This window comes from Nicotiana sylvestris, chromosome 10 (genome assembly GCF_000393655.2).
Source record: "Nicotiana sylvestris chromosome 10, ASM39365v2, whole genome shotgun sequence".
Taxonomy (NCBI): Eukaryota; Viridiplantae; Streptophyta; class Magnoliopsida; order Solanales; family Solanaceae; genus Nicotiana; species Nicotiana sylvestris.
The window spans coordinates 42,304,538-42,332,399 of NC_091066.1; the positions used below are offsets into that span (position 1 = coordinate 42,304,538).

At 41.7% G+C, this 27,862-nt stretch overlaps 1 protein-coding gene across 1 annotated transcript; it reads left to right on the forward strand.

The window, feature by feature from the left end:
* Window positions 1–22,364: 22,364 nt before the first annotated feature.
* LOC138879249 (uncharacterized) lies at window positions 22,365–23,135 on the forward strand. Its single transcript, XM_070158852.1, has one exon. The coding sequence runs from the start codon at window positions 22,365–22,367 to the stop codon at window positions 23,133–23,135; it is 771 nt and encodes a 256-aa protein (XP_070014953.1).
* The last annotated feature ends 4,727 nt before the right edge of the window (window positions 23,136–27,862 follow it).

A 27,862-nucleotide genomic window follows, 5' to 3' on the forward strand; every position in this document is an offset into this window, starting at 1 on the left:
CAAATATGCAATTAGTTTCGGAATCCGACCCTAAATCGAGGTCTAAATCCCCAAATTTGCAAAATCTCCAATTCTCTTAAAATCCCTAATTTGTACCCTTAAAGAACAAGATTTAGCCTAAATATCTAATGGGTGTTGATGAAAAATGAAGGAAATGAGTCTAAGAACACATACCTATGGTTTGGTGGTGAAATTCCCCATCTAAAATGTCCCAAGGTCTGATTTAGGGAAGAAGATATGAAATATGGCTAAATTCCCGTTCTGGTTCTGTTTTAAGTGTTGGGCGATAGTGTTCATTGCATTCGCGTGAGCACTATCACATTCGCGAAGAGCTGCCATCTGAGGACTTACGCGATCACGGGAGAAGCTACGCATTCGCAAAGGCTTAGCCCAGCCCTGACTTCGCAATCGCAATAAAGGGCGCGCGTTTGCATAGTGCTCCCCTAGGTTCCCTGACCAGCCCATCCTAAAGCTACGCATTCGTGGTTGACCGGTCGCTTTGGCATAGAGCAGTCCCCCCAATGCTCCACGTTCGCAACCTTGGTCTCGCGCTCTCGTTGGGTTACCCTCTCCAACCCAGTTTCCCTTTCGCGATCGTGAAGCATGGTGCATCAGACACCGGAAGCAGCAATCATACCAGATTTTCCTAAGTCAAAAAGACCCCGAAGCCTATCCGAAACTTACCCGAGCCCTCGGGACTCCAAACCAAACATGCACACAACCCTAAAAATATCATACGGACTTACTCATGTGATCAAATCGCCAAAATAACACCTTGAACTACGAGTTTAGCATCAAAATCAAAGAAAAACCTCAAAAACTCTTAAGTTCAAATTTTCACAACCGAGGGTCCGATTCACGTCATATGAATTCTGTTTCTTACAAAATCTTACAGGCACAACTTAAATATCCGGAACCAAAATACGGGCCCTATACCATCAAATTCAAACATCCCTAAATTTTCAAAAACTCTTATAGTTTCTATTAAACAATTTTCTTCAAAAATTCATTTCTCGGGCTTGGGACCTCGGAATCCAATTCCGGGCATACGCCCAAGCCTCATATTTTTGTGGACCCTCTGGGACCGTTGAATCACGGGTCCGGGTCCATTTACCCAAAATATTAATTGAAGTCAACTTAAATTCAATTTTAAAGGCTAAATTAGTATTTTTATAAAATTTTCACATGAAAACGTTCCGAATATACGCTCGGTCCGTGCACGCAAATCAAGGTGAGATAAAAGGAGGTTTTTAAGACCTCGAAACACCGAATTGACTTTTAAATCAAGTAATGACCTTTTGGGTCATCGCATCTTCCACCTCTAAAATAACCGTTCGTCCTCAAACGGACATAGAAAAGAAATACCTGAGTCGGGGGAAAGATGGGGATATCGGCTCCGTATACCAGACTCAGACTCCTAGGTAGCTGCCTCGGCAAGCTAACCTCTCCACTGGACACGAACAAAAGGATAACTCTTCGATCTCAACTGATGAACCTGCCGGTCCAGAATGGCCACCAGCTCGTCCTCATAGGTCTGATCCTTGTCCAACTGGACAGTGCTGAAGTCTAACACGTGGGATGGATCGCCGTGATACTTCCGAAGCATGGACACATGAAACACTGGTGCACCACTTACAATCCTGGTGGCAACGCAAGCTTGTAAGCCACCTCTCCCACTCTTCGAAGAATTTCAAAATGGCCAATAAATCTAGGGCTTAACTTGCCCTTCTTCCCAAATTTCATCACGCTCTTCATGGGCGACACCGGAAGCAACACTCGCTCTCTGACCATGAATGCCATATAACAAACCTTACGGTTGGCATAACTCTTCTTCCTGGACTGAGCTGTACGAAGTCTATCCTGAATGATATTAACCTTATCCTAGGCATCCTGGACTAAGTTTGTACCCAACAACCGAGCCTCTCCCGTCTCAAACCACCCAACTGGCGACCGACACTGCCTACCATATAATGCCTTATAGGGAGCCATCTGAATGCTCGACCGTTAGCTGTTGTTGTGGGCAAACTCTGCTAATGGCAAAAACTGATCCCAAGAACCTCCAAAGTCAATAAAACATGCTCGGAGCATATCCTCCAAAATCTGAATAGTGCTCTCGGACTATCCGTCCGTCTAAGGATGAAATGATGTGCTCAACTCGACCCGCGTACAAAATTCACATTGTATCGCCCTCCAAAAATACGAGGTAAACTGTGTACCCTGGTCATAAATGATAGACACGGGCACACCATGAAGGCGAACAATCTCCTGAATATAAATCTCTGCCAACCGCTTAGAAGAATAGGAAACTTCCACATGAATGAAATGCGCTGACTTAGTCAGCCTATCCATAATAACTCATACTACGTCGAACTTCCTTTGAGTCTATGGTAGTCCAACAACGAAGCCCATAGTGATACGCTCCCACTTCTACTCAAGAATCTCAATCTTCTGAAACATACCACCAGGTCTCTGATGCTCGTACTTTACATGCTGATAATTCAACCACCGAGACACATACGCAACAATATCATTCTTCATCCTCCTCCACCAATAATGTTGTCGCAAGTCCTGATACATCTTAGCAGTGCCTGGATGAATAGAATACCGGGAACTATGGGCCTCCTCTAGAATCAAATCACAATGTCCATCTACATTAGGCACACAAATACGACCCTACATCCTCAAAACTCCATCATCTCCACCTATAACCTGCTTGGCACCTCCGTGCCGCACTGTGTCTCTAATGACAAGCAAATGAGGATCATCATACTGCCGATCTCGGATATACTCAAATAATGAAGAACGAGCGACTGTGCAAGCTAGAACACAACTGGGCTTAGAAACATCCAACCTCACAAATTGGTTGGCTAAAGCCTGAACATCCAAAGCAAGCGGCTTCTTACTGACCGGAATATACGCAAGGCTGCCTATACTGGCAGACTTCCTGCCCAAAGCATCGGCCACTACATTGGTCTTTCCAAGATGATACAAGATGGTGATATCATAGTCTTTCAACAGTTCCAACCACGTCCTCTGCCTCAAATTTAGCTCCTTTTGCTTGAACAAGTATTGCAAGCTCTTGTGGTCCGTGAACACCTCACATGACACGCCATATAAATAATGCCTCCAAATCTTCAGCGCGTGAACACTGGCTGCTAGTTTCAAATCATGAACTGGATAATTCTTCTCGTGAATCTTCAACTACCGCAAAGCATATGCAATAACCTTGCCATTCTATATCAACATCGCACCAAGTCCAATACGAGACGCATCACAATATACTGTATATGGACCTGAACCTGTGGGCAAAACCAACATCGGTTAGTAGTGAAAGCTGTCTTGAGCTTCTGAAAGCTTGCCTCATACTCGCCCGACCACCTGAACTGGGCACCCTTCTAGGTCAACTTGGTCATCGGGGCTGCAATAGATGAAAACCCCTCCATAAACCGATGGTAATAGCCTGCCAAACCCAAGAAACTCTAGATCTCCGTAGCTTATGTGGGTCTAGGCCAATCCTTGATTGTCGCGATTTTCTTAGGATCTACCTGAATACTCCTTATTGATACAACGTGACCCAAGAATGCTACTGAACTCAACCAAAACTCACACTTCGAAAACTTTGCATACAACTGACTATCCTGCAGAGTCTGAAGAACGACTCGAAGGTGATGCTCATCCTCCTCCCGACTGCAGGAATAAATCAAAATATTATCAATGAAGACAATCACGAAGGAATCCAAATAAGGATTGAACACTCGGTTCATCAAATCCATGAAAGTTGTTGGGGCATTTGTCAACCCGAATGACATCACTAAGAACTCATAATGCCCGTACCGAGTGCGAAAAGCTGTCTTACGGACATCGGATGCCCTAATCCTCAACTGATGGTAGCTAGATCTCAAATCAATGTTCGAAAATACCTTGACACCCTGAAACTGATCAAACAAATCATCAATTCTCGACAATGGATACTTGTTTTTTATGGTGACTTTGTTCAACTGACGATAATCTATGCACATCCTCATCGACCCATCCTTCTTCTTAAAAAACAACACCGGCGCACCCCAAGGCGAGACACTCAGTCTAATAAAGCCTTTATCCAGCAAGTCCTGCAACTATTCTTTTAATTCTTTCAACTCTAGCGGGGCCATACAATAAGGCGAAATAGAAATGGGCTGAGTGCCCGGAGCCAAATCAATACAAAAGTCAATATACTTGTCGAGTGGTATCTTTGGCAGGTCTAATGGAAATACCTCTGGAAACTCACGAACAACGGGCACAAAATCCATAGAAGGAACTGCAGTACTAGAATTATGAACATACACCAAATAGGCCAAACACCCTTTATCAATCATACACTGACCCTTCATATATGAGATAACCCTGCTGGTAGAATGACCAGGAGTCCCTCTCCACTCCAAATGAGGTAACCCCGATAATGCTAAGGTCACGGTCTATGCATGACAATCCAATATAGCATGATAAGGGGATAACCAATCCATCCCCAGAATGACATCGAAGTCCACCATATCGAGAAGTATGAGATCTACATGGGTCTCTAGACCCCCAATAACAACTATGTAGGACGATAAACATGATCTACCATAATAGAATCACCCACTGGTGTAGACACATATACAAGAGCACTCAAAGAATCATGAGGCACAACCAGATAAGGGGCAAAATAAGATGATACATAAGAATATGTGGACCCTGTATCAAATAGAACTAAGGCATCTCTACTACACACTAAAATCGTACATGTGATAAGTACATCAAAAGCCTCAGCCTGAGGTCTAGCTAGAATAGCATAACATCGATGCTGGGCCCCACCACTCTGAATTGCATCCCTAGGACGACCTCCTGTTGGTTGGCCTCCACCTCTAGCTGCCTGGTCTCCACCTCTAGCGGCCTGATCTCCACCTCTAACACCACTACCCCTACCTCTAGTTGGCTGAGCGGGCGGTGGAACACCCGGTGCTAGAACCATAGCACGAGAACCCTGGTGCTAACAACTGCTCGAGGCTCGGGGGCAAAACCTAGCAATGTGCCTCATATCGCCGCAAGTATAGCAAGACTTTGGTTGCTGAGATTGCTGACCTTAAAACTGACCCTAACGGCCTAGATAACCACCCTGAAAACTCTGGAGCGGAGGTGTACTGATGGGAGTTGGTGGTGCACTGTAGGACAACTTATCAGAATACTGCATATGAGAACCACTGCCACCTGAAGCACCGTGAGAAGCCTAGAATGCTAACTAAAATGTCCTAGGAGGATGGATTCTACCAAAAGAATCTCTGCCTTCAGACGAGGCACCATTAAATCTGCCAGAACGATGAGGCCTCTTATCAGACCCCTGACCGCTCCCCTAAGTTAAAACCATCTCAACCCACCTGGCCACATTGGCCACATCCTGGAAAGAAATCTCGCTATCTGTCTCCTTAGCCATCTATAGTCTAATAGGCTGAGCGAGTCCCTCAATAAACCTCCTCACCCTCTCTCTCTCTCTCTCTCTTGGTGGGTAGTATCAGAAGAGCATGACGAGCAAAATCAATAAACCTCGTCTCGTACTAGGTGACAGTCATAGAACCATACTGGAGATGCCCGAACCGCCTGCGGTACTCCTCTGTCTGAGTGACGGGAAGAAACTTCTCGAGAAATAGCTGCGAGAATTGGTCTAATGTGAGAGTTGGTGATCTAGCTGGTATGGCCAAACAATAATCTCTCCACCATTTCTTGGTGGAACCTGATAGACGGAAAGTAGAAAAGTCGACCCCATTGGTCTCCACTATCCCCATGTTCCGAAGAACCTCATGACAGCTGTCTAAATAGTCCTGGGGATCCTCTGAAGATGTACTACCATAAGTAGTAGTGAACATCTTGGTGAACCTATCCAACATCCACAAAGCATCGGAAGACATAGTTGTTCCATCATCGGTCTGAGCTACTACACCCGGCTGAACTGCTCTAACAGGCTGAGTTGCTGGAGTCTGAAACTGGGGAGCCATCTGCTCCGGAGTGTGGGTAACGGGAGTCTGCGCTCCCCTAGCCTGGGAGATGGTTGGTGCTACAAGAAGTAAGCCTGCCTGAGTGACACTCTCCATAAGGCCCACTAGATGGATCAGAGCATCTTGGAGTACCGGGGTAGCGATGAACCCCTCTAGGACCTGAGTTGGGCCCGCTGGAACTATCTGGGCCGGAACCTCATCATTAAACTCTACCTGAGGCTCCGCCGCTAGTGCTGCTGCTCTGGGCTGAGCTCTGCCCCTGCCTCGGCCCCTAGCACAACCTCTGCCTCGTCCTCTACCCCTGGTGGGAGCTGCTGATTAACGGATAAAGAAGCATGTGTTCTCGCCATCTTTGAAAGAACAAAGTAGAAGTTCAATTAGCATTGAGAAACCAAATCGCACGACAGAGAAGAATAGATATGAAGTCATTCCTACAGTCCGTAGCCTCCAGGGGATAAGCACAGACATCTTTGTACTGATCCCTCAGACTCTACTAAGCTTGTCCGTGAATTGTAAGACCCACGCAACCTAGAGCTCTGATACCAACTTATCACGACCCATATTTCCCATCCTCGGGAGTCGTGATGGCGCCTACTCATGAAAGTTAGGCAAGCCGAGTGTCACAGATTTTATTACCCTTTTTCATTAACCTTTTAACAATTACGAATTAACATATGATCAACAACGGAATAATAATAATAATAGAAAAGAAATGCGAAGGACGAAATCTAATAATATAACTTAATACAAGTACGACTCCATAGAAATAATCTATCCAGAACTAGTGTCACAATCTCAAGGACTATCTAAGAATACGACAAATAGGGTCTGAACAAAGAAAATACATGTCTGTCTATAAAATAGAAAGAATAGGAAGAAACAAAATAAGAAGGGGATGCCAAGGCCTGCGGACACTTGCAGGACTACCTCGGGTCTCCAATGGACTAAAAGCAGCAGCCCCTAGCTAAGGTCCATACACTCTAATACCGGGATCTACACAAAAGACTGTAGAGTGTAGTATCAGTACAACTGTCCCCATGTACTGATTAAGTGTCGAGCCTAACCTTGGCGAAGTAGTGACGAGGCTAGGACACAACAAACAACATATCCTGCAGTTAAACAATATCTAACAGAATAACAGTAATAGAAGCAAATCAAAAGTAACGGGGAGGGATAACATCCTATGGGGAAATACCAACATAAAGAATCACAGTATTAACGGAATGAAACAATTAAGGCACTTTAACCGATAACAACAAGAAATTATAACAAACTGGCATTAAGTGCACGGCATCACCCGTCGTGCTTTTACTCTCGATCCTCACCATGCAATCAATAATGAAAATGTGCATGGCATCACCCTTCATGCTTCATCTCTCTTCCTCACCATATGAATATTAGAAATGTGCACGACATCACCCTTCGTGCTTTATCTCTCTTCCTCACCATATGCATCAATATCAATGTAAATGTACACGGCATCACCCTTCGTGCTTTATTACTCTTTCCTTAACATATGCATAAGTATGAATGTGCACGACATCACCCTTCATACTTTATCACTCTTTCCTCACCCAAACAATAGCAACAACAACATCCCAGCAAGGGAATCAACAACATCTCGGCAAGGTAATCAACAATAAGAATAAATACGTGCCGACAAGGGAATCAACAATAAGAATTAAATACGCCCCGACAAAAGAATCACCTATAACCAAACTTGTACCAGCAATTAACTTCACAAATAAACCTCAACTAGAGCCAATGCTCAACAATAAACAAATATCAAGAAAATAATCATAAGTCTTGCTCAACATGGATAATAAACAATTTAGGCATTTGTAATAGTTATTAAGAATCACAATGACCACAATTTAAGACTCAAGGGCATGCTTGACACCAACGTATAGATACTCGTCACCATACCTATACGTCGTACACTACACTACCACATAGAAAATAAGGCACAACACCTATTCCCTCAAGCTAAGGTTAGACCAAACATTTACCTCGAACTTTCACGGCTAAAACTCAAGCCTCAAACACCGCTTTTCCTTTTGATTCCACTTCCAATTCAATTGTATCTAGTCAATATTAACTTATTAACTTTAATAAATGCTAAAGAATTCAACTCCAATGCTAAATTATAGGTTTTCTATCATTTTCAACAAAAAGTCAAAAATTGACCCCGGGCCCGCTTGGTCAAAACTCGAGGTTCAGACCAAAACCTGAATACCCATTCAACCATGAGCCCAAATATGCAATTAATTTTGGAATCCGACCCCAAATCGAGGTCTAAATCCTTAAATTTGTAAAATCCCTAATTCTCTTAAAATCCCTAATTTCTACCCTTAAAGAACAAGATTTAGGCCTAGAAATCTAATGGGTGTAAGTGAAGAAAATGAGTCTAAGAACACATACCTATGGTTTGGTGGTGAAATACCCCTTCAAAAATGGCCCAAGGTCTGATTTAGGAAAGAAGACATACCTATTGTTTGTATCCAGGTACATTTTCGAATCCTTGGAATAGGAAAATAAATGTCGAATGAAAATTGATGCTCCAATGTTTAAACTCCAGCTTCATTTTAAAATCTGATTCTAGTAATTTTTTCATGTCATGACTTAATGTTTATCATATAGTTTTATTTCCTTCTTTAATTAAGCTTGTTATAGCTTTTAGTGGATGTGATATGGTGTTAGTATTCATAACTTTGGACATTCCGTTTATCTCAATGGTTTCACATGTATTTGAATGATTTCTTATTCATTATTAGAGGTCTAATGTCCTAGATTTACTATTGTTTGATTCACCAGCCTCATATGCTGAAATCTATTTCCTAATTAGCTTTGTTGTGCTTTGTATGATGTTTATTCATGTGGAATCAGTGATCCTGCTCAAAGTGATGCACATTTGAGGGTTGTTGAAGGCTGTTGTTATTGAGTGTTGGCTGTAGTTTGTGGATTTGGCAACTGATTGGCCAAATCAGCATGTATTAAGCCCCAAAAATAGGTATGTTCTTGATATGGTGTTAGAAATTGATAACTCTATTGTTGTGGTTTAAATCTTTGGTGGATAGACCATATTCACCTTGGAAAATAATCATTAGTATATCAGTTTCATGAGAAATCATAATCAAAGTAGTTAATGTCGTCTCTTTGAAGTTTTGGAGTTGAGTTTATTTTGGATTTCAAGGTTACTCCTCTATTGATTAGCTACTGTTTTTTTACACAATTTGTTTCCTTTTAGTTTGGCTCGAAGCCTATTTTTATTAGGAGGCTAATGGTAGTTAGGTGTGTGACCTGATACAAAATAAAATCAAGATGAAAAGAGCAATGAGACTCAATTGGTTTGACTGTTGTGTAGTAATTGAATATGCATAAATATGTTTCTCTATGGTACTCCATGTTGTGGTTTGAAACAATAAAGACAAGTGAAAGTGATGCAAACCTTTTCATTTTTCGTTTGGGGCCTCAATTGGGGCCTAGTGACCTTTCACGTGTTCAAAACAGGGTCCAGTTTGTCGTTTAATATCTGCATGAACATGTATTAATAGTTGATTGTTTCACTCCAATTAATTTTGAATGTGTATTTTTTGGGGTGTTTGGACTTGGTTGTCAGCCCCAAATGAGATGACCTCTGACATATGAAGCCTGGAAAAAATGTTTCAAGGTCGATGTTTGTTGGGCTCGATTTTAGAAGCCCATTCAATCCCAACGTTCTCCCCTCTTTGTGTGCCTGTTTAATAATACACTGGGCTGGTTATTGGCCTAGCACTTTGTTCACGTTATTATAGGCCTGCTTTATATTTCTTTGACGTCCAAAGCTTTAAATCCGAGTCATTTGTGAATAAAAGCGCCATAAGGCCCAATTAAGTATAGTTCTTTAAAGTGAATTGAGGTGAAACATCCATAATTAAATTATCCATGGCCCTCACCAATATTTCAACTTAGATATTAAAAAATGAACTTCGTAGTTTGCTTAAGGCGCGTTAATTATATAGTTATCACGGTTATTCTTAAAATCGGGTGTACATTTCATGTGACCCGATTCTAATTTCCAACAAGGTTAAATAGAGCATGTCGTGAATCACGGGTGCATTTCATGTAGCGTGACTTGAGATGTACTTTAAATAACCTCAAAATAATTCCTTAAATAAATAAAAGCGGCTAAAAAGTTAAAAATGCACATAGGTTTAAAAGTGTTTCAAAATTAGATAATTAGGCGAATAATAATAGTTGAGTGACCGTGCTAGAACCACGGAACCCGGGAATGCCTAACACCCTCTCTCGGGTTAACAAAATTCCTTATCCAGATTTCTATGTTCGCGGACTGTAAAGCAGAGTCAATCTTTCATCGACTTGGGATTTAAAACCGGTGACTTGGGACACCATAAATTATCCCAAGTGGCGACTCTGAATTTTGAATAAAATGAATCCCATTTTGATTGTCACTTTAAGTTGGAAAAAACTCCATTATACTCTTTCGGGGGTAGAAAGAGGAGGTGTGACAGCTCTGACTCTGCTGGGGATTGAACCCAGAATCTCTGGTTCAGGGTTCAAGAATTCGTGCTTAGAATAATTGTTATATTTGGATTTATTTATTATCTGGTTTTATTGACATGTTTGGGCCTAATGTGCTAAATGTTGTTTTGTACCGCTTTGATATTGTTGAACTATATATAAATTGATGCGAAACCCTCCTCTCTCTGAGTCTTCTAATTCATCTGAGAAGGGTGCACTTCGTATAGCTTCTCTTTTGTTAGAGTCATATCCCAATTTTAGAACGAGGTTCGGACAAGTTGCAAAGCCGGTGAAGCTTCTGTATTTCCGGTACGCTGCCCCCCCCACCCGGCTCGTGCTATCCGCTCGGGTAAGCCAGGTCTAGAAGAAATAAACTCAGGGTTTTAAACCTAGTATAACATAGCCTCAAGCTGGATCCCTAGTAGGAACGTTTGTTTTCATCACGTGCATTTGACTTTGAGGACTCAACACAGGGGTTGGGTCTATCTAGGGCAGGTGCACCCGAAATCAAAAGACCATACTAATGCATTTTGCTTGCTACTTGCACATTTATTTGACTAGGATTGCATGTTGACTGGCTTTCAGAATAGGAAAGAAAATTGAGAAAAACCAAATAAAGGTGAGCGAGAGGAAATTACCTGCCTGTGGAAAAAAGCCTGGTGTCCAAAATATCCCGAAAATCTGGCGAAATTTTTTCGAAGAAAAAGAAAAAAAGCTATTTCAAAAGTTTTGTGTTTCTTTTGTTGTTGCGTTAAATTGACCGAACTACTCAAGTTTGATTCTCACAGGATGTATGATACGTAGGCAACCCTCATCATGTCCAACTCCATTTTTTCCAAAAATAACCCAAAAATATGAAGGTAATGCTGCTCTTGTCCAAATAGCCAAAAGGGCACCAGAAGGCCACTTTTGCAGTAATAGCCACTTAAGGTCCTCTTTCAAATTTTGGTTGATTAGCAAACACAACCCTAAAATTTTCTTTCTTGAGGTGCAGAAGGACTATATTCGCAAACGTGTTTTGTTTAAAAGTGCAATTTTCGAAATTGGTATTTTTCTCTTGAGTCAAAGTAAATCATGGTCTTTTAACTGATTACCTTAAATAAATGTGCAGGATGAGCACGATTGAAAATGAACCTTTCTCGAGAAAATCCCGTTAGAACTTCATATGTGGTGGAATGATTTAGGGGAAGTCATCCAAGATACTGTGCTAAAAGCTTTGGGCGGTCTTGTTAGTTTTCTAAAGATTAAGCCGATGAAGGATATAATTGAGGCTTTGATACTCTTTTGGGACCCAACGCATAATGTGTTCTATTTTGTTGATTTTGAGCTAACCCCTACGCTTGAGGAAATAGCGGGCTACGCTGGTTTTAGTGGGAATCTCAGAAATCAATACCCAGTGGAACCTAGAATGGTGACTCCTCAAAAGTTTCTAGATCCTCTAAGCATCAGTCGGGAAGTTAAAGACAGAAATTTGGCTGAGGGATGCTGCATATTCTATTTCTTGTACCGACGTTATGGGAATCCCCGCAGTTTTGAGATTCCAAATACCGGTCTTACTCATTCGGGGAACAAAGATAAGTGAAAAACTCGGCGGGGACTGGCTTTTATAGTGGCATTCCTGGGCGTTTTAATTTGCCCAAGTAAGTATGGAAACATAGAATTGGGGCTTGTAGGAATAGCCGACTTCATGACTAAAAAGGCTAATGGCACCATTGTACCGATGATCTTGGTGGAGATTTACCGAGCTCTAACTGTTTACCGAGAAGGAGGAAAGTATTTTGAGGGGTGCAATATGCTTCTACAACTCTGGATGGAGGAACATCTCTGCCACCGTCCGGGGTACATGAACTGTGGCATGACCGGTCTTAAATGCATTGAAAAACATGAAAATCGGGTGGAGCGCCATGAGTTTCCGGATGGTATGGAAGCATGGTTTGCACATTTGAGCTCCCTGACTGCAAGCAAGATTGAGTGGACATTCGGGTGGCTCCCGGTCAGTGAAGTCATTTACATGTCTGCCGAAGTATATTTTCTTCTATTGATAGGTCTCCGAGCATTTATCCTTATGCCCCACACAAAGTGCTACGCCAGCTAGGTAGGTACTAGACTATCCCGTATGATAAGGATTTGAGTCGACAGGTCATCGAACTAGGTCCAAAAGCTATTTTCCTGGAAGATAAGGTGTGTCGAATTTGGCATCAATGTAGGTTCCTAGAGCCAAAGACTCAGGTACGTGATTTTTTGAGAGGCGAGTTGGAGCCTAGTTACACAACTTGGTATGGTAAGAGGTCTCAAGTCCACCAAAAGCCCGAACGACCAGCCAAAAAGGCCCCATGTCCAACAATTCACTAATGGGGCACAGGAGCAATGGGATTGGTTGGCAAAAGAGGCAAGCTACAGAGCCACAATAAGCAAATTGTAAGGACAAATCCGGGATCTTAAATTTGACAAAAGTGTATAGGTCGCTGCTAATGAAGGGGAGAAGAAGAAATTGGCTCAGGAAAACAAGGCCCTTCGAGCCCAAATTCAAAAAATGAAGATAGCTGCTGAGAATCAGGAAAGGAGCCGAAAGAATGAAAGACTCATAAATGGTTTTAGGAGGAAAATAGCTGAGTGCGAGGATGATTTGAAAAAATTCGAGGGTAATCTGGCAAGAGCCCGGGCACAGTTAGCAAAGAATGCAGAGGGACGAGCAGAGTTTGTCTGGCAATTAAAAAGGAAGTATGAGGTAGAAGCCACCAACTTGAAGAAAAATCTAACTACCCTCGAGAACGAAATTGCCAAACAAACAAAGAGCTTCAAAGCAGAAAGAGAACACTGCTATGCAGTGATGTCGCAGCTAGAAAAAGACCTGCAGCAGCTTTAAGAGCAAAATCATACAGCTGAACAAGTTTTGGGGGCCAGATCTCAGTAGATTGGACGGTTTCTACAAGAGAAGGGTATTATCAGAGAAAGGGTTAGGAGCATTGCGGACTACATTGTGATGAAGTGCAACGAGTGTGAAGACATGACCAGGTCCATGTTCTTCGCTTCCATTATGATTTTTTTCTGACAGATCATGGATGACATATTCCGCCTTCAAGAAGATATGGCTCATAGGCCCGCGGCGAGACCGACTGATGTCCCGCGGGCCTCTGGAGCAGTAATTGAGGCACTTATGTATTCATGATTTTTATTTGAGTTTGTATTTTCATCTTTCTTCCAGAGTCTTTTAGTCCATTTTTGAGTCTGTATTTTTTTCTGTTGGAGTCTGTTAGTCCACCTTTTCAAGTCTGTTAGTTTTTATGATTAAATTCTGTAGGAGAAGTCATTGTAACCAGGATGTTTTGCTTTTATTTTATGAAAAAAAAATTGAAAACCCAAAAAATGTATCTTTCTTTTATTTTAAACTTATCTCTAGAACTACGCTTGGTCTGATTCATGCGGCGTCATGGCCCAAGATAACCAATACTATCCCTCGGAGCCTACTTTCAAGGCCCCAGATCATTATCCTTACACTCCTCGTTTCGACCTCCCCGTTGAGACTGAGAAACCACCTAAAAACCCATAGCAGGAGGAGATGTTCAAGAAGGTAAGCCTGGAACAATCATTCAGAAATATGTAGGGATTGGGAGGCCAGGTGAGCGTAGCCTACAAAGATTTGTGTCTATTTCGCGATGTTCAGTTGCATGTGGGGTTTAAGATTCCGAAGTTTGACTTGTATGACGAGCACGGAGACCTGGTGGCCCATTTGAGGGGATTCTAGAGTAAAATGAGAGGAGCTGGTGGGAAAGATGAGCTATTGATGGCATACTTTAGCCAGAGTCTGAGTGGCGTGGCATTGGAGTGGTACACTCATCAGGATCACAGCAGATGGTATACCTGGGATGATTTGGCCCAAGCATTCGCTCGTCATTTTCAATACAACATCGAGGTTATTCCAGATCATTTGTCTTTAACTATGATTGAGAAGAAGCCTAGTGAATGTTTTAGGGAATCCGAATTTCGCTGGAGAGAACAAGTGGCAAGAGTTAACCCCCCCACCCCCTCGATGGAGGAGAGCGAAATGGTGGAGTACTTTCTGCAGGCTCTGGAGCCTACTTACTTTGGCCATCTGATATCGGCCATAAGCAAGTGTTTCAACGAGGTAGTGAAGATGGGTGGCATGGTGGAAGAAGGGCTTAAATCAAGCAAAATCATGAGCTACTCGGCCATCAAAGCAACTACCCAAGCCATTCAGAATGTACTAGATGAGTGATCGAAAAGCAAAAGAAAGAAGATATGGCAACAATTGATTCAGGATCATAGTTTGGACCTAGGGGCCCGTCACATCTTTTTACTCAACCTCGACCCCATCACCGAACCTACACCCAAACCCCATATAATCCACCCCAGCATTACTTTCCATCACCAGATCCTTAGATTTCTGTCCACCACTCCCAATCATACACTCAACCTCCTTCCTACGCAAAATGGCATGCCCCAGCCCGACAAAACACCTATCCAGCTCCAAAAAATGCTTACCCACCCCCACGAGCCTACCGAAACCCTTCCTCCCAGGTTTCCGACCCAATCAAGCTTTCAAAAATGAGAGGTTGCAGCGAAAGAAAACTTTCACCCTGTTGGGGGAGTCTTATACCAGTTTGTTCCAGAGATTGAGGTAGTTGGATATGTTGAGGCCAATTGAGTCGAAATTGCCAAACCCTCCTCCAAAGAATCTTGATTACCCCTTGAGTTGTGCATATTGTTCTGGTACTCCGGGCATGATACGGAGAAGTGCTGCCACTTGAAAAATGCCATTCAGGAGCTCATCGACACAAACCAGATCTAAGTCCAAATGCTAGAGACACCCAACATCAATCAGAACCCATTGCCAACCCATGAGTAAACAATCATGATCGAGATAGTACACAAGGGGGGGATCCCAAGAAGCCTTCACAGTCCGTTATGATTATTCGATCTAGCGAGGTCAAGCCGGTCACAAAACCAATGGTCGAAGGATCGGTGAACAAGTTGAGCATGACAAATGGTGACCCATCTGTAGTAGCTGATAAAAGATCCCCAAGTAATGTTGTATCAAAGCAAGAAAAGTCAAAAGTGGTTGTTCCAGGGTTTGCAAATAAGCTTATCATAATTGTAGAGGGTGCCCGTACGAACCCTGTCATAATCAAGCCTGTAATCCAGTTGTCGGTAGTCAACACCAAAGCTATCACATGGAACTATGAACGGGTGATAGTGACCTATAAGGGAAAGGAAGTGAAAGAAGAAGTCAATGGGGCCCAGGGATTAACTCGTTCAGGGAGATGTTTTTCCCCGAAAGCGTTAAGGAAAGCTAAAACATCCAGAGATAATCCAGTTCTAGTAAAGAAAGCAGTCATTGAAGAAGTGGCGGAGGAGTTCTTGAGGAAAATGAAGGTACAAGATTACTCCATTGTGGAGCAGCTGAGAAAGACTTCCGCTCAGATTTATTTGCTATCATTATTGATCCACTCGGATGAGCATCGTCGGGCCCTGATGAAAATTTTGAATGAAGCTTATGTCCCCGACAAAATCTCGGTGAACCATCTGGAGAAGATGGCCAACAAAATATTTGAGGTGAACAGGGTCACCTTCTCTGATGACGAGTTGCCTGTGGAAGGTACTGAGCACAACAAAGCTCTCTATCTTACGATAAAATGTGAAGATTCTATGGTCACCAGGTTGTTAGTTGACAATGGTTTCAGTGCAAATATCTACCCTCTCTCTACTCTGAACAAGTTAAAAGTTGATGATGAGAGGATTCACAAGAACAACATATGCGTCTGAGGTTTTGACGGTGGAGGAAAAGTCTCGGTTGGTGATATAGTTCTTAAACTGACAATAGGACCAGTGGAATTAACCATAGAGTTCCAGGTAATGGACGTAGCCGTTTCTTTCAATTTGCTGTTAGGTCGGTCTTGGATACATGCTGCCAAAGCAGTCCCATCCATTTTGCACCAGATGGTCAAGTTCGAGTGGGATAGACAGGAGATCGTCCTGCATGGTGAGGAAAATTTGTGTTCTCACAGTGATGCCTCTGTCCCATTCATTGAGGCTGAAGATGACAAAGGGCCTTGGGTCTATCAATTTTTTGAAATGGTGTCGGTCGAGAAGGTTTCAGAAGGGAAATATATTCCAACTCCAAAGATAGCCTCTACATTCGTCATGGTGGCCTCCAAAATGCTGAAAAATGGCTTTGTGCTAGGTAAAGGTCTAGGTGCATCCTTGCAGGGTATCATACAACACGTGTCCCTCCCTGAAAACTTGGGTATGTTAGGTCTTGGATTCACACCCACATCGGCAGATATGAAAAGGGATAGAAGGTTGAAACAGAAGGCGTGGTCACTTCCGAAGCCTATCACGCGTCTCTCCGTGTGATGACCCAAAAGGTCATCACTTGTTTTTAAATTTAATTATATGTTCCGAGGCCTTGAAAAACTTATTTAGCATCACCTTGATTTTTGTGCGCATTCCGGCCGCATAGCCGGAAAGCCTAAATATGAAAACCTATGAAAAATGATAAGTTTTGATTATAAAATGAGTTAATTTGACTTCGGTCAACGTTTTGGGTAAACGGACCCGGACCCATGATGTTGCGGTCTCAGAGGGTCCGTAGGAAAATGTGGGACTTAGGCGTATGCCTAGAATAAAATTCCGAGGCCCCGAGCCCGAGAAATGTATTTTTTTAAAGAAAATTATTTTCTAAAATTGTTTAAAGGAACTTGAAATGAATTTTGATTAGACCATATTGGTATCGGGCCCGTATTTTGGTTCCGACGCCTGGTACAGGTCTTATATGTGATTTAAGATAACTCTGTGAAGTTTTGTAAGAAACGGATGTCATTTGACGTGATTCGGACCTAAATGGCAAAATTTGATATTTTAAGAAGTTTGAAATAATTCATTGATTTTGAGGTTTGATTCGATGTTAATGATGTTAATTTGGCGATTTGATCGCACAGATAACTTCATATGGTGTTTTCGAGTTAGTACGTATGCTTGGTTTGAAGCCCCGAGGGCTCGGGTGAGATTCGGATGTGTTTCAGAAGGTTTTAAACTCTTAAAAAGTTGCAGGTTTTCAACTCTTGGTATTCTGATATTTCCTTCTTCGCATTCGCAGGAGGACCCTCGCGAACGCGATGTGTTAATTATGCTGAAGGAAATTCCTTCTACGTAAACGCGTAACCCAGGTAGCGAATGCAAGGCTTCCCTTCGTGAATGCGGGCCTGGTAACGCGAATGTGAAGGCTAATTGAGCTTGGGTAGGGGGTGGGACATTAGACCTACACGAATGCGACCACATGGACGCGAACGCGAAGGCTCGAGAGGTCATTTCTCCGCGAACGCGAGCCGTATTCCGCGAACGTGAAGGCCTAGCAGGCCTAACCCATCGCGAATGCGATGGACCTATCGCGAACGCAATGAGTAATTTTGCCCAGTTATTTTGAGTTCCAAAACAGAACACATTACGGGATTTTCATTATTTTTCACAAACTTCATATTCTCCACACCTCTTGGGCGATTTTTCAAGAACTTCTTCACAATAACCTCTTGGGTAAATAATCTTTAACTTGTTTTCTTCTATTTTTATCAACACCCACTAGATGTCTATGCCTAAAACATGTGATTAAGAGTAGAATATTAGGGATTTGGGTAGAGTTAGGGCTTTTTGATTATTTGGGAATTTGACCTCGCTTTTGGGGTCGGATTTGAAAATGAATTATATATTTGGGCTCGTGGGTGAATGGATGATCGGGTTTTGGTCCAAACCTTGTGTTTTGACCAAGCGGGCCCGGGGTCAATTTTTGACTTTTTGGGAAGAATGATTAGAAAGCTATAATTAAGCATTGGAATTGGATTGTTTATCATTTATTGATGTTATGAAGTCGATTATGTATAGATACAATTGATTTGGAGCCGAATTCGAAATAAAAGGCGGTGTTTGAGGCTTGAGTTGGATGTGGAAGTTCAAGGTAAGTGTTTGGTCTAACCTTAGCTTGAGGGATTAGGAGTTGTGTCCTATTTGCTATTTGTTTCTTGTTGAGTACGACGTATAAGCATGGTGACGAGTATCTATATGTCGGTGTCAAGAATGACTGTGAGTCTTATATTGTGATTTTCATGATTTCGTTGTGTTATTCATGCCTTGGTGAAGATTCCTATTTGTTGTGTAAAGTGGTGGAAAGAGTCGTGACTTATGAACATTGAAGAGCGTTTGCTCCAGTTGTATAACAAATTGTGAAAGTATAAGTGATAATTGAAACTCTAGAGCATTGGCTCGAGTTGTGAAGTAAAAAGTGAGAATAAGAAGAGATCACTATATTGTCCCCTTGCCGGGCTACTATTGAGTTGTGGTTCCCTTGCATTGTGTTCTTAATTGATATTACAGATGCTTAGGTTGATGATTCTTTGTGTTGGGTAGGAATTATAGTTATAGTTGAGGTAGTTAGGTGTCGCAACAAGTTTGGTTATAGCTGACGTAGTTAGGTGTCGAAACAAGTTTGGTTATAGTGGAGGTAATTAGGTGTTGTAACAAGTTTGGTTGTAGCTGAGGTAGTTAGGTATGGTAACGAGTTTGGTTATAACTGAGGTAGTTGTATTTTGTAGCAAGTTTGTTTATAGCTGTTTCTCCCTTGCCGGGACGTGATTACTTAGGTTGTCGAATCCCTTGCTGGGATAGTGTAAATCTTATTGATCCCTCGTCGGGACTCTTATTATAATTATAAATATTATATATGGATCGGGTTGCACGCCGCACCAATATTATATATGGATCAGTTGCACGCCGCAACAATATCATATATGGATCGGGTTGCACGCCGCAACAATATCATATATGGATCGGGTTGCATGCCTCAACAATATTATATATGGATCTGGTTGCACGCCGCAACAATATTATATATGGATCAGGTTGCATGCCACAACAATATTATATGTGGATCTGATTGCACGCCGCAACAAAGATATGATCAAATGGGAGCGGGTGGTACGCCTACCACAAGATATAGTGAAATGGAAGCGGGTGGTACGCCTACCATGAGATACAAAAAATGGGATCGGGTTGCACGCCTGCCACAAGATGTGAAAAGAAAAGTGAAATCTGCCTTTGTTTTTTTTATTCTTGTTAGTGGTTGGACTTTGATTCCTTTATAGTTCTCTTGATATTTTGTTTTACCTGTTTTCCCCAAAGCATGTTTCCCCCTCCTAGCTTTACTTGTTTATTTCTGCTATACTTTCCGCTGTATATTATATAACTGCACAGGTTTATTTGGTGGTCTGGTTTTAGCCTCGTCACTACTTCGCCGGGGTAGTCTAGGCACTTACCAGCACATGGGGTCGGTTGTGCTGATACTACACTCTGTACTCTTTTGTGCAGACCCCGGTATTGTAGACTTCAGACCGCAGTGAGATTGCTGATTCTTGTTCATCAGGCAACCCGAGGTAACCCTGCAGGCGTCCGTAGGCCTTGGCGTCTCCTTTTATCTACTTTCCTGTGTCTTACATGTATTTCCAGAGACAGTGTTGTATTTAATTCTTTTAGACCTTTATTTGTAGTATTCTTAGACCGTCTATGTAACTGTGACACCAGTTTTGGTTAGTCGAGACTCAAACAGTTGTATTAGATATTATTGTTCAGATAGCTTATTGTTTTTCTTTTACTTATGTTAAATTCCACTGCTTAAATGTTATTACTTCACAATTGTTAATGAATATAAAATTGGGGAAAAGGTAAATTGTGCAATTAATTAGCTTGCCTAGCTCACATTAGTAGGCGTCATCATGACTCCCGAGGGTGGGGAATCCAAGTCGTGACACTCCAGTTCTTTTGTCAAGCCTGGTGCCAGGAAAAACTCAGTGACGACAGTTCCAAGTTCTGTGGTTGACATTGATGAAAAGTTAATTGAAAGGTTCCAGAGGTTGTTTGATGATGTGAACATGGTAGAAGTTGGAGAAGGTTCTAGCAAAGCGAACGTGCAGTTCGTCGGGCCGAATGTGAAGCTTAACAATTGGAAAGCTACTCCTCTCCCTACTCGGAAGGAGTCTTGGTAGTTTGTTTTATTTTCCTTTCTATTTGAGTCATTCCAGGGTTGTGAACCAGATTTTAATTTTCCGCTTGTTGATGTACAAACCCTGTTATCCTTTATTTTTAATGAAATGCAATTTCCCTTTTCCGTTATTCCTGATAGTTTTATTTTTGTTTTCTTTTCTTCTCTGTACAGTTCTTTTTATGCTGGTTTTAATGACATGACATACATGAGGAATCTTCGGCCAAGTCTTAAAAGTCAATCTAATTCTGAAATAATAATCCAAGAAATAGAGTGTGATGATGAATCAGAATATGATGAGGATAAGGCCTTTGAAGATATTAGTAAGGAACTAAATCATTTTGAGGAAAAACCGAAGCCTAATCTGAATGATACTGAAGCAATCAATCTAGGGGACCTAGATAATGTCAGAGAAACTAAGATAAGTATCCATCTTGAATGCAAATCAGGGAAGAAATAATCAAAGCATTGTTTGAGTATAAGGATATTTTTGCATGGTCGTATGATGACATGCCAGGCTTGAGTACCGACCTGGTGGTCCACAAATTGCCAATTGATCCAGCATTCCCTCCCGTCAAGCAGAAATTGAGAAAGTTCAAAACTAACATGAGTCTGAAGATTAAAGAAGAAGTCACAAAGCAGCTTGATGCAAAGGTCATTCGAGTCACGAGGTATCCCACGTGGTTAGTCAATGTTGTGCATGTGCCAAAGAAAGATGGTAAGACCAGAGTGTGTGTTAATTACCACGACTTCAACAATGCAAGTCCAAAGGACAACTTCCCACTGCCAAATATCTACATTTTGATTGATAATTGTGCCAAGCATGAGATTGGGTCTTTTGTGGACTGCTATGTGGGGTATCATCAAATTTTAATGGATGAGGAAGATGCGGAAAAGATAGCATTCATCATGCCGTGGGGAACATATTGTTACCGGATCATGCCTTTTGGTTTGAAAAACACTGGGGCAACTTACATGAGGGCAATGACTACCATATTCCATGATATGATACACACGGAGATTGAGGTTTATGTGGATGATGTGATCATAAAGTCTAGGAAGCAGTCTGACCAAGTCAGAGATTTAAGGAAGTTTTTCCAAAGGCTCTGCAGGTACAATATCAAGCTCAACCCTGCAAAGTGTGCATTTGGTATTCCATCTGGGAAACTATTGGGGTTCATAGTCAGTCAGCGAGGCATTGAGTTGGATCCATCAAAGATCAAAGCTATTCAGGAATTGCCACCGCAAAAGAACAAGACCGAGGTGATGAGTCTACTAGGGAGTTGAACTACATCAGCAGGTTTATTGCTTAGCTCACGACAACTTGTGAGCTCATCTTTAAGCTGCTAAAGAAGTATGCTACAGTCAAATGGACTGATGAGTGCCAGGAAGCATTTGATAAGATCAAGGAGTATTTGTCGAACCCACCTGTGTTGGTCCCGCCGGAGCCTGGGAGACCTTTGATTCTTTATTTGACGGTATTGGATAATTCATTTGGTTGTGTGTTGGGTCAACATGACATCACTTGCAGGAAAGAGCAAGCCATATACTATCTCAGCAAGAAGTTCACATCTTATGAGGTTAAGTATACTCCCCTTGAAAGGATATGTTGCGCCCTGACTTGGGTAGCACAGAAGTTGAAGTATTAATTGTCATCCTACACCACTTACCTCATTTCTCACCTAGATCCTTTAAAGTATATCTTTCAGAAGCCCATGCCCACAGGAATGCTCGCAAAGTGGCAGATTTTGCTCACAGAGTTTGACATCGTATATATGACTCGGACGGCGATGAAAGCCCAAGATTTGGCCAAAAACTCGGTGGATGAAGAATATGAAACTTTGAAGACTTACTTTCCAGATGAAAAGGTAACGCATATTGACGAGGTCGAGAAGGACGAAAATACCAATTGGAAACTCTTCTTTGATTGGGATGCTAATATGAAAGGTGTTGGAATTGGAGTTGTACTCATTTCTGAAACAGGGCATCACTACCATGTCACTACTCAGCTTCATTTCTACTGTACCAATAACATGGCTGAGTACGAAGCGTGCATTCTGGGTTTAAGGTTAGCTGTGGACATGGGAGTCCAAGAAGTGCTGGTGTTGAGATATTCAGATCTGTTAGTGCACCAAATTCAGGGAGAATGGGAGACCCGAGATTTGAAGCTCATATCGTATCGACAATGTTTGCAGGATCTTTGTCATTGGTTTAGATCAATGGAGTTCAGGCATATCCCTAGAATCCACAATGAGGTTGTTGATGCATTGGCCACCCTAGTGTCGATGTTGCATCATCCAGATAAGGCTTATATTGACCCTTTGCATATCCAGGTCCGCGATCAGCATGCTTATTGTAACATGGTGGAAGAAGAACTTGACAGTGAACCTTGGTTCTACGATATCAGGGAGTACATCAAGTCAGGGGTGTACCCGGTACAAGCCACGGGGGATCAAAAGAGAACAATTCGACATTTGGCAAATGGATTTTTCTTTAGTGGAATAGTTTTGTATAAAAGAACTCCAGGTCTTGGATTGATAAGATGCATAGATGCTAGATAAGCAACGACTATCATGATCGAAGTGCATTTTGGAGTTTGCGGGCTGCATATGAATGGGTATGTTCTGGAAAGGAAAATTCTTCGAGCAGGTTATTATTGGCTTACCATGGAGCGAGATTGCATCAGTTTTGTGTGCAAGTGTAATCGATGCCAAGTACATGGAGATTTGATTCATTCTCAGCCATCTGAATTGCACACAATGTCCGCACCATGACCCTTTGTTGCTTGGGGTATGGATGTCATCGGACCAATTGAGCTAGCAGCATCCAATGGGCACAGGTTCATTCTAGTGGCCATTGACTACTTCACTAAGTGGGTTGAAGCTAAAACTTTTAAATCTGTGACCAATAAAGCAGTGGTCGATTTTGTTCATTCAAATATAATTTGTTGGTTCGGAATCCCAAAGGTGATCATCACAGATAATGGTCCCAATCTTAACAGTCATCTGATGAAAGAAGTGTGTCAATAGTTTAAGATTACACATCAAAATTCCACCCCATACCGCCCCAAGGTGAATGGAGTAGTCGAGGCAGCCAACAAGAACATAAAGAAGATACTTCGGAAAATGGTGCAGGGTTCCAAGCAATGGCATGAGAAGTTTCCCTTTGCTTTGTTAGGTTATCTCACTACTGTTTGCACTTTAGTAGGTGCACCTCCTTATTTGTTGGTACATGCCACTGAAGCAATGATACCCACAGAAGTTGAAATTTCATCCCTCCGGATCGTTGTTGAAGCCGAAATTGATGATGATGAGTGGGTCAAAACCCCTTTGTAGCAATTGAGTTTGATTCATGAGAAAAGGTTGGCAGCAGTGTGTCATGGCTAATTGTATCAAAAGAGAATGGCAAGAGCATACAACAAGAAGGTGCATCCGCGGAAATTTGAAGTGGATCAGCAAGTATTGAAACTCATCCTTCCACATCAGGCTGAAGCGAAAGGCAAGTTCGCCCCAAATTGGCATGGGCCGTTCATTGTAACAAGAGTGTTGTCCAATGGTGATTTATAATTAACAGATATAGAAGGTAAATTTGTAGATATGGCTATCAACTCTGATGCAGTCAAAAGATATTATGTATGATTTCTTTGGTTTGTTTAATTATTGTTTGTACTTGGCATATTTTGAGGATTGGAATGACGAAGACATTTTATTCTGCTATCTAAACACTTTATCCTTTAATACCCATTTGAGCCTTATTTATTCTTTCATACCCCTCTTTTAGAATCAGTAGCAAAATTCAGAAACACAAACACAAAAGGTAAATAAAGAAGGAAAAGAGGAAAAGATAAGAGAAAAAGAGAAAGAAAAGAATGAAAAGAGGGAAAGATAAGAAAAAAAAGAGAAAGAAAAGAATGAAAAAGAAAAAAAAGAATGAAAACAAAGAGAGAGAAGGAAAAAAGAAAAGAGAAAAGTAACAACAACAAAGCCATTCCTATGACATGCACTACGTTCGACCTGATTCTTTTTAAGGATACGTTGGCAACCTCATGGTTCGGTTCCATTAAAATAAAAGTTCAAAGTCCCCAAGCAAAGAAACTAGGGTAGAAGTTGTGGTTGTTGTAAGAGATCTGATTTCAAAAGTTGTAATTTTGAACCCATTCAAGCTGTTTTGAGCCTTTGTGATATCCTTTCTTTCTAACCCTATCTAAAAGCACACATTATGATCCAAAGAAAGACCTTCCAATCAGTCTTTGAGAGATGCCAAGTCGAGCAAGTAGAAGTGTGATTCATATCAGGGGCAACACTCCGTGCTGCACAAAGGAAAATGAATAAATAAGAGAGTCCTATTGGTGAAAACCATCACGGGCACCGTAGGATGAAGGAAAGATGAGAGAAATTAAAATGAGAGTGTCTTATTGGTGAAAATTCTCATGGGCACCGTAAGGCGACAGTGAGTTGAGAAATAAACAAATAAGAGAGGTTTGCTGGTGAAAACCCTTCAGGGCACCGCAAGCCGAACAAGGTCAGTGATTTGGCGAAGAAATTGGGTTATGGAGATCCCGGGGCACAAAGTATGACAACTGAAAAGTGATTGGCTGAATAGACTGGGCTGATTAATCCAAAAATGCATGTCATGATCATTGGTGTCAACTGTTCCACTCAGATAAGTCTCTTTTCCGTTCCTCCCTCAAACAGTCATCCAGTTTTTTTATTCTCTTCTTTATTCCTAAGTCTTGAAGTCATTACATTTCATTTCTATGGGATTTATTTCTTTAAACTTTTCTAATGTCATCCTTGTTTAACAAAGTGAGAAAGGATTTCAAAGATTACTACCAATATCCAAATTGCACAAAGCAAAGTGCGGCCAAAACATACCAGAGATAGCATGATGCAAAGTGAAAAATAAGGTGTCAGTGAAAGCTCCATTGGGCGAATGGTTTAGGAATCTTGTGGGAGATACAGAGATACAGGCAGAAAGGACGGAAATGTAAAACAACGGGTTGGGTGTAGAGCACTTGGGTCATTCAGGGTCCTATAGTTGAAATTTAGTTAGAAAGTCAAACAATTCTTGGCCGGTTCAAAGCAGCCAGTCAGAACAAAGCACGGCAGTGGGAAGGCCACCTTCAGCAAGAATACCACAAACTAACCACCATATTTTTTCAAACTGATAAAGTTGTCTTTGATTGAAATAGGGGCAGGAAATCTTATTTGTTCCGGAGGAACCTTCCGCGAGGAAAGCATGTACCGGACAGGTTCGACCATGAATTCTCAGGACCCACCTAGATAATGGGATTTAATTTGAAGTTCTTAGGACCCTCCTGGACCATGGGACCTAGTTAAAATTCAAAACATTCATGAGTAACAAGTTCTAGCATAAGCTCTACTTTGAGGAAATATAAGTTGGTTTTGAAGTTTTCATTCTTAGGATGAGATTCAATTGGAAATTTTCAGGACCCTCCTGAATAATGGGACTTAGTTTTAAACCCTCGATTAGATAATAAGATTTAGCATAAGTTTCACCTTTAGGAAGTTGGATTTAGCTCTAAAGTTTTCACTCTTAAGATGAGATTTGATTTTAATTTTCAGGACCCTCCTGGATAATGGGGCCTAGCTTTTAAACTCCTAGAGATATTGGGTAACATGATTCAATTAACACTTACAGATGTCCCTAGCTACCAAACTGGGGCAGAAAAGTTTCTTTTGTGTTTGTCTGTTTTGTTGTAGTCAGGCGTCCACCTGGAGATCAAGGGAAAAAGGTGCAAGTTTCTAGGGAAAACAGTTCCAAGTAGCAAGAGAAGATGGTTCGTGTGTCTACAATCAGGCACCTGCTTGGAAAACAAGGGAAAACAATTCAAGTTTCAGAGGAAAACAATTCAAATGTTGGTAGTCAGGAACCCACCTGGAGAACAAAGGGAAAACAGCAATGTTCAAAAGAAGTCCGTTCAAGTTCAGCAATCAGGAGCCCACCTGGAGAACAAGGGAAAACAAGTCAAGTTTCGAGGAAAAATAGTGCAAGTGTTGGAAATCAGGCATCCACCTAGAGAACAAGGAGAAGTAGATCAAGTCTCAAGGAAAAATAGTGCAAGTGTTGGAAATCAGGCACCCACCTGGAGAACAAGGAGGATCAGTTCAAATCTCAAGGAAAAACATGCGCAAGTATCGGGAATCAAGCACCCACCTAGAGAACAAGGGAAAACAGGTCAAGTTTCGAGGAAAAGCAGTTAACGTTTTGGCAACCAGGCGCCAACCTGGAGAGCAAGAGAATACAGTTAAAGTTTTGGCAATTAGACGCCCACTTGGAGAGCAAGGGAATGCAGTTAATGTTTTGGCAATCAGGCGCCCACCTGGAGAGCAAGGGAATATAGTTAAAGTTTTGGCAATCAGCCACTCACCTGGAGTGCAAGGGAATACAGTTAAAATTTTGGCAATTAGGTGCCCACCTGGAGAGCAAGGGAATACAGTTAAAGTTTTGGAAATCAGGCACTCACCTGGAGAACAAAGAAAGCAGTTCAAATTTCAAAGGAAGACATCACAGGTTTCAAGGGAAAGTAGTTCAAGTTCAGCAATCAGGCGCCCACTTGGAGAACAAGGGGAAAGCAATTCAAGTTTCAAAGGAAGACAGTTTAAGTTTTGGAAATCAGGCGTCCACCTGAAGAACACAGGAATACAGTTCAAGTGTTGGCAATCAGGCACCCGCCTAGAGAACAAAGGAATTCACTTCAGAATGCAATTCAAGTCAGCAACAAAGGAAGCTCACCTGGAGAGAGCAAGTCAACAGAGCAACAGAAACTGCAAGATCAAGTTTGAAGATACGTAGATAGGATTTTAGTACTTCGAAGATCATAGTTTCGTCTAGTTTCTTTGTCTTAGTGTAATAAGGAGTTCATCAAGCAATAGCAGCATGTAGCAATAATGAAATCACAACTTTCTAGTAGTCCCAGTTACCAAAACTTCCCGAACTATACTGACCTAATTTCTTTATAGACAAGGATATGTAGGCAACCTCGGAAGCAAGGTGTGGTCAAATCTTTCAAAAATGCTTCCCACGGAGCATTCAAACGGGCAAAATCGCTCGTATTCGCTCACTTTATCTTTGCACAAAAATTCTTCGTGTTTCAGAGCAAAGGGGGGCAGCAGTGAGCACGTGATTTTTTCCCTATATGAATTGCTCCTATAAAATTCAAGAAAACAAATTTTTCCCATTATTTGCAATTTTATAGATTTTTCGTAGAATTTTTGTCAATTGTTTGCATTTCTGTGCATGTTTAACTTTATTAAAATCATGAAAA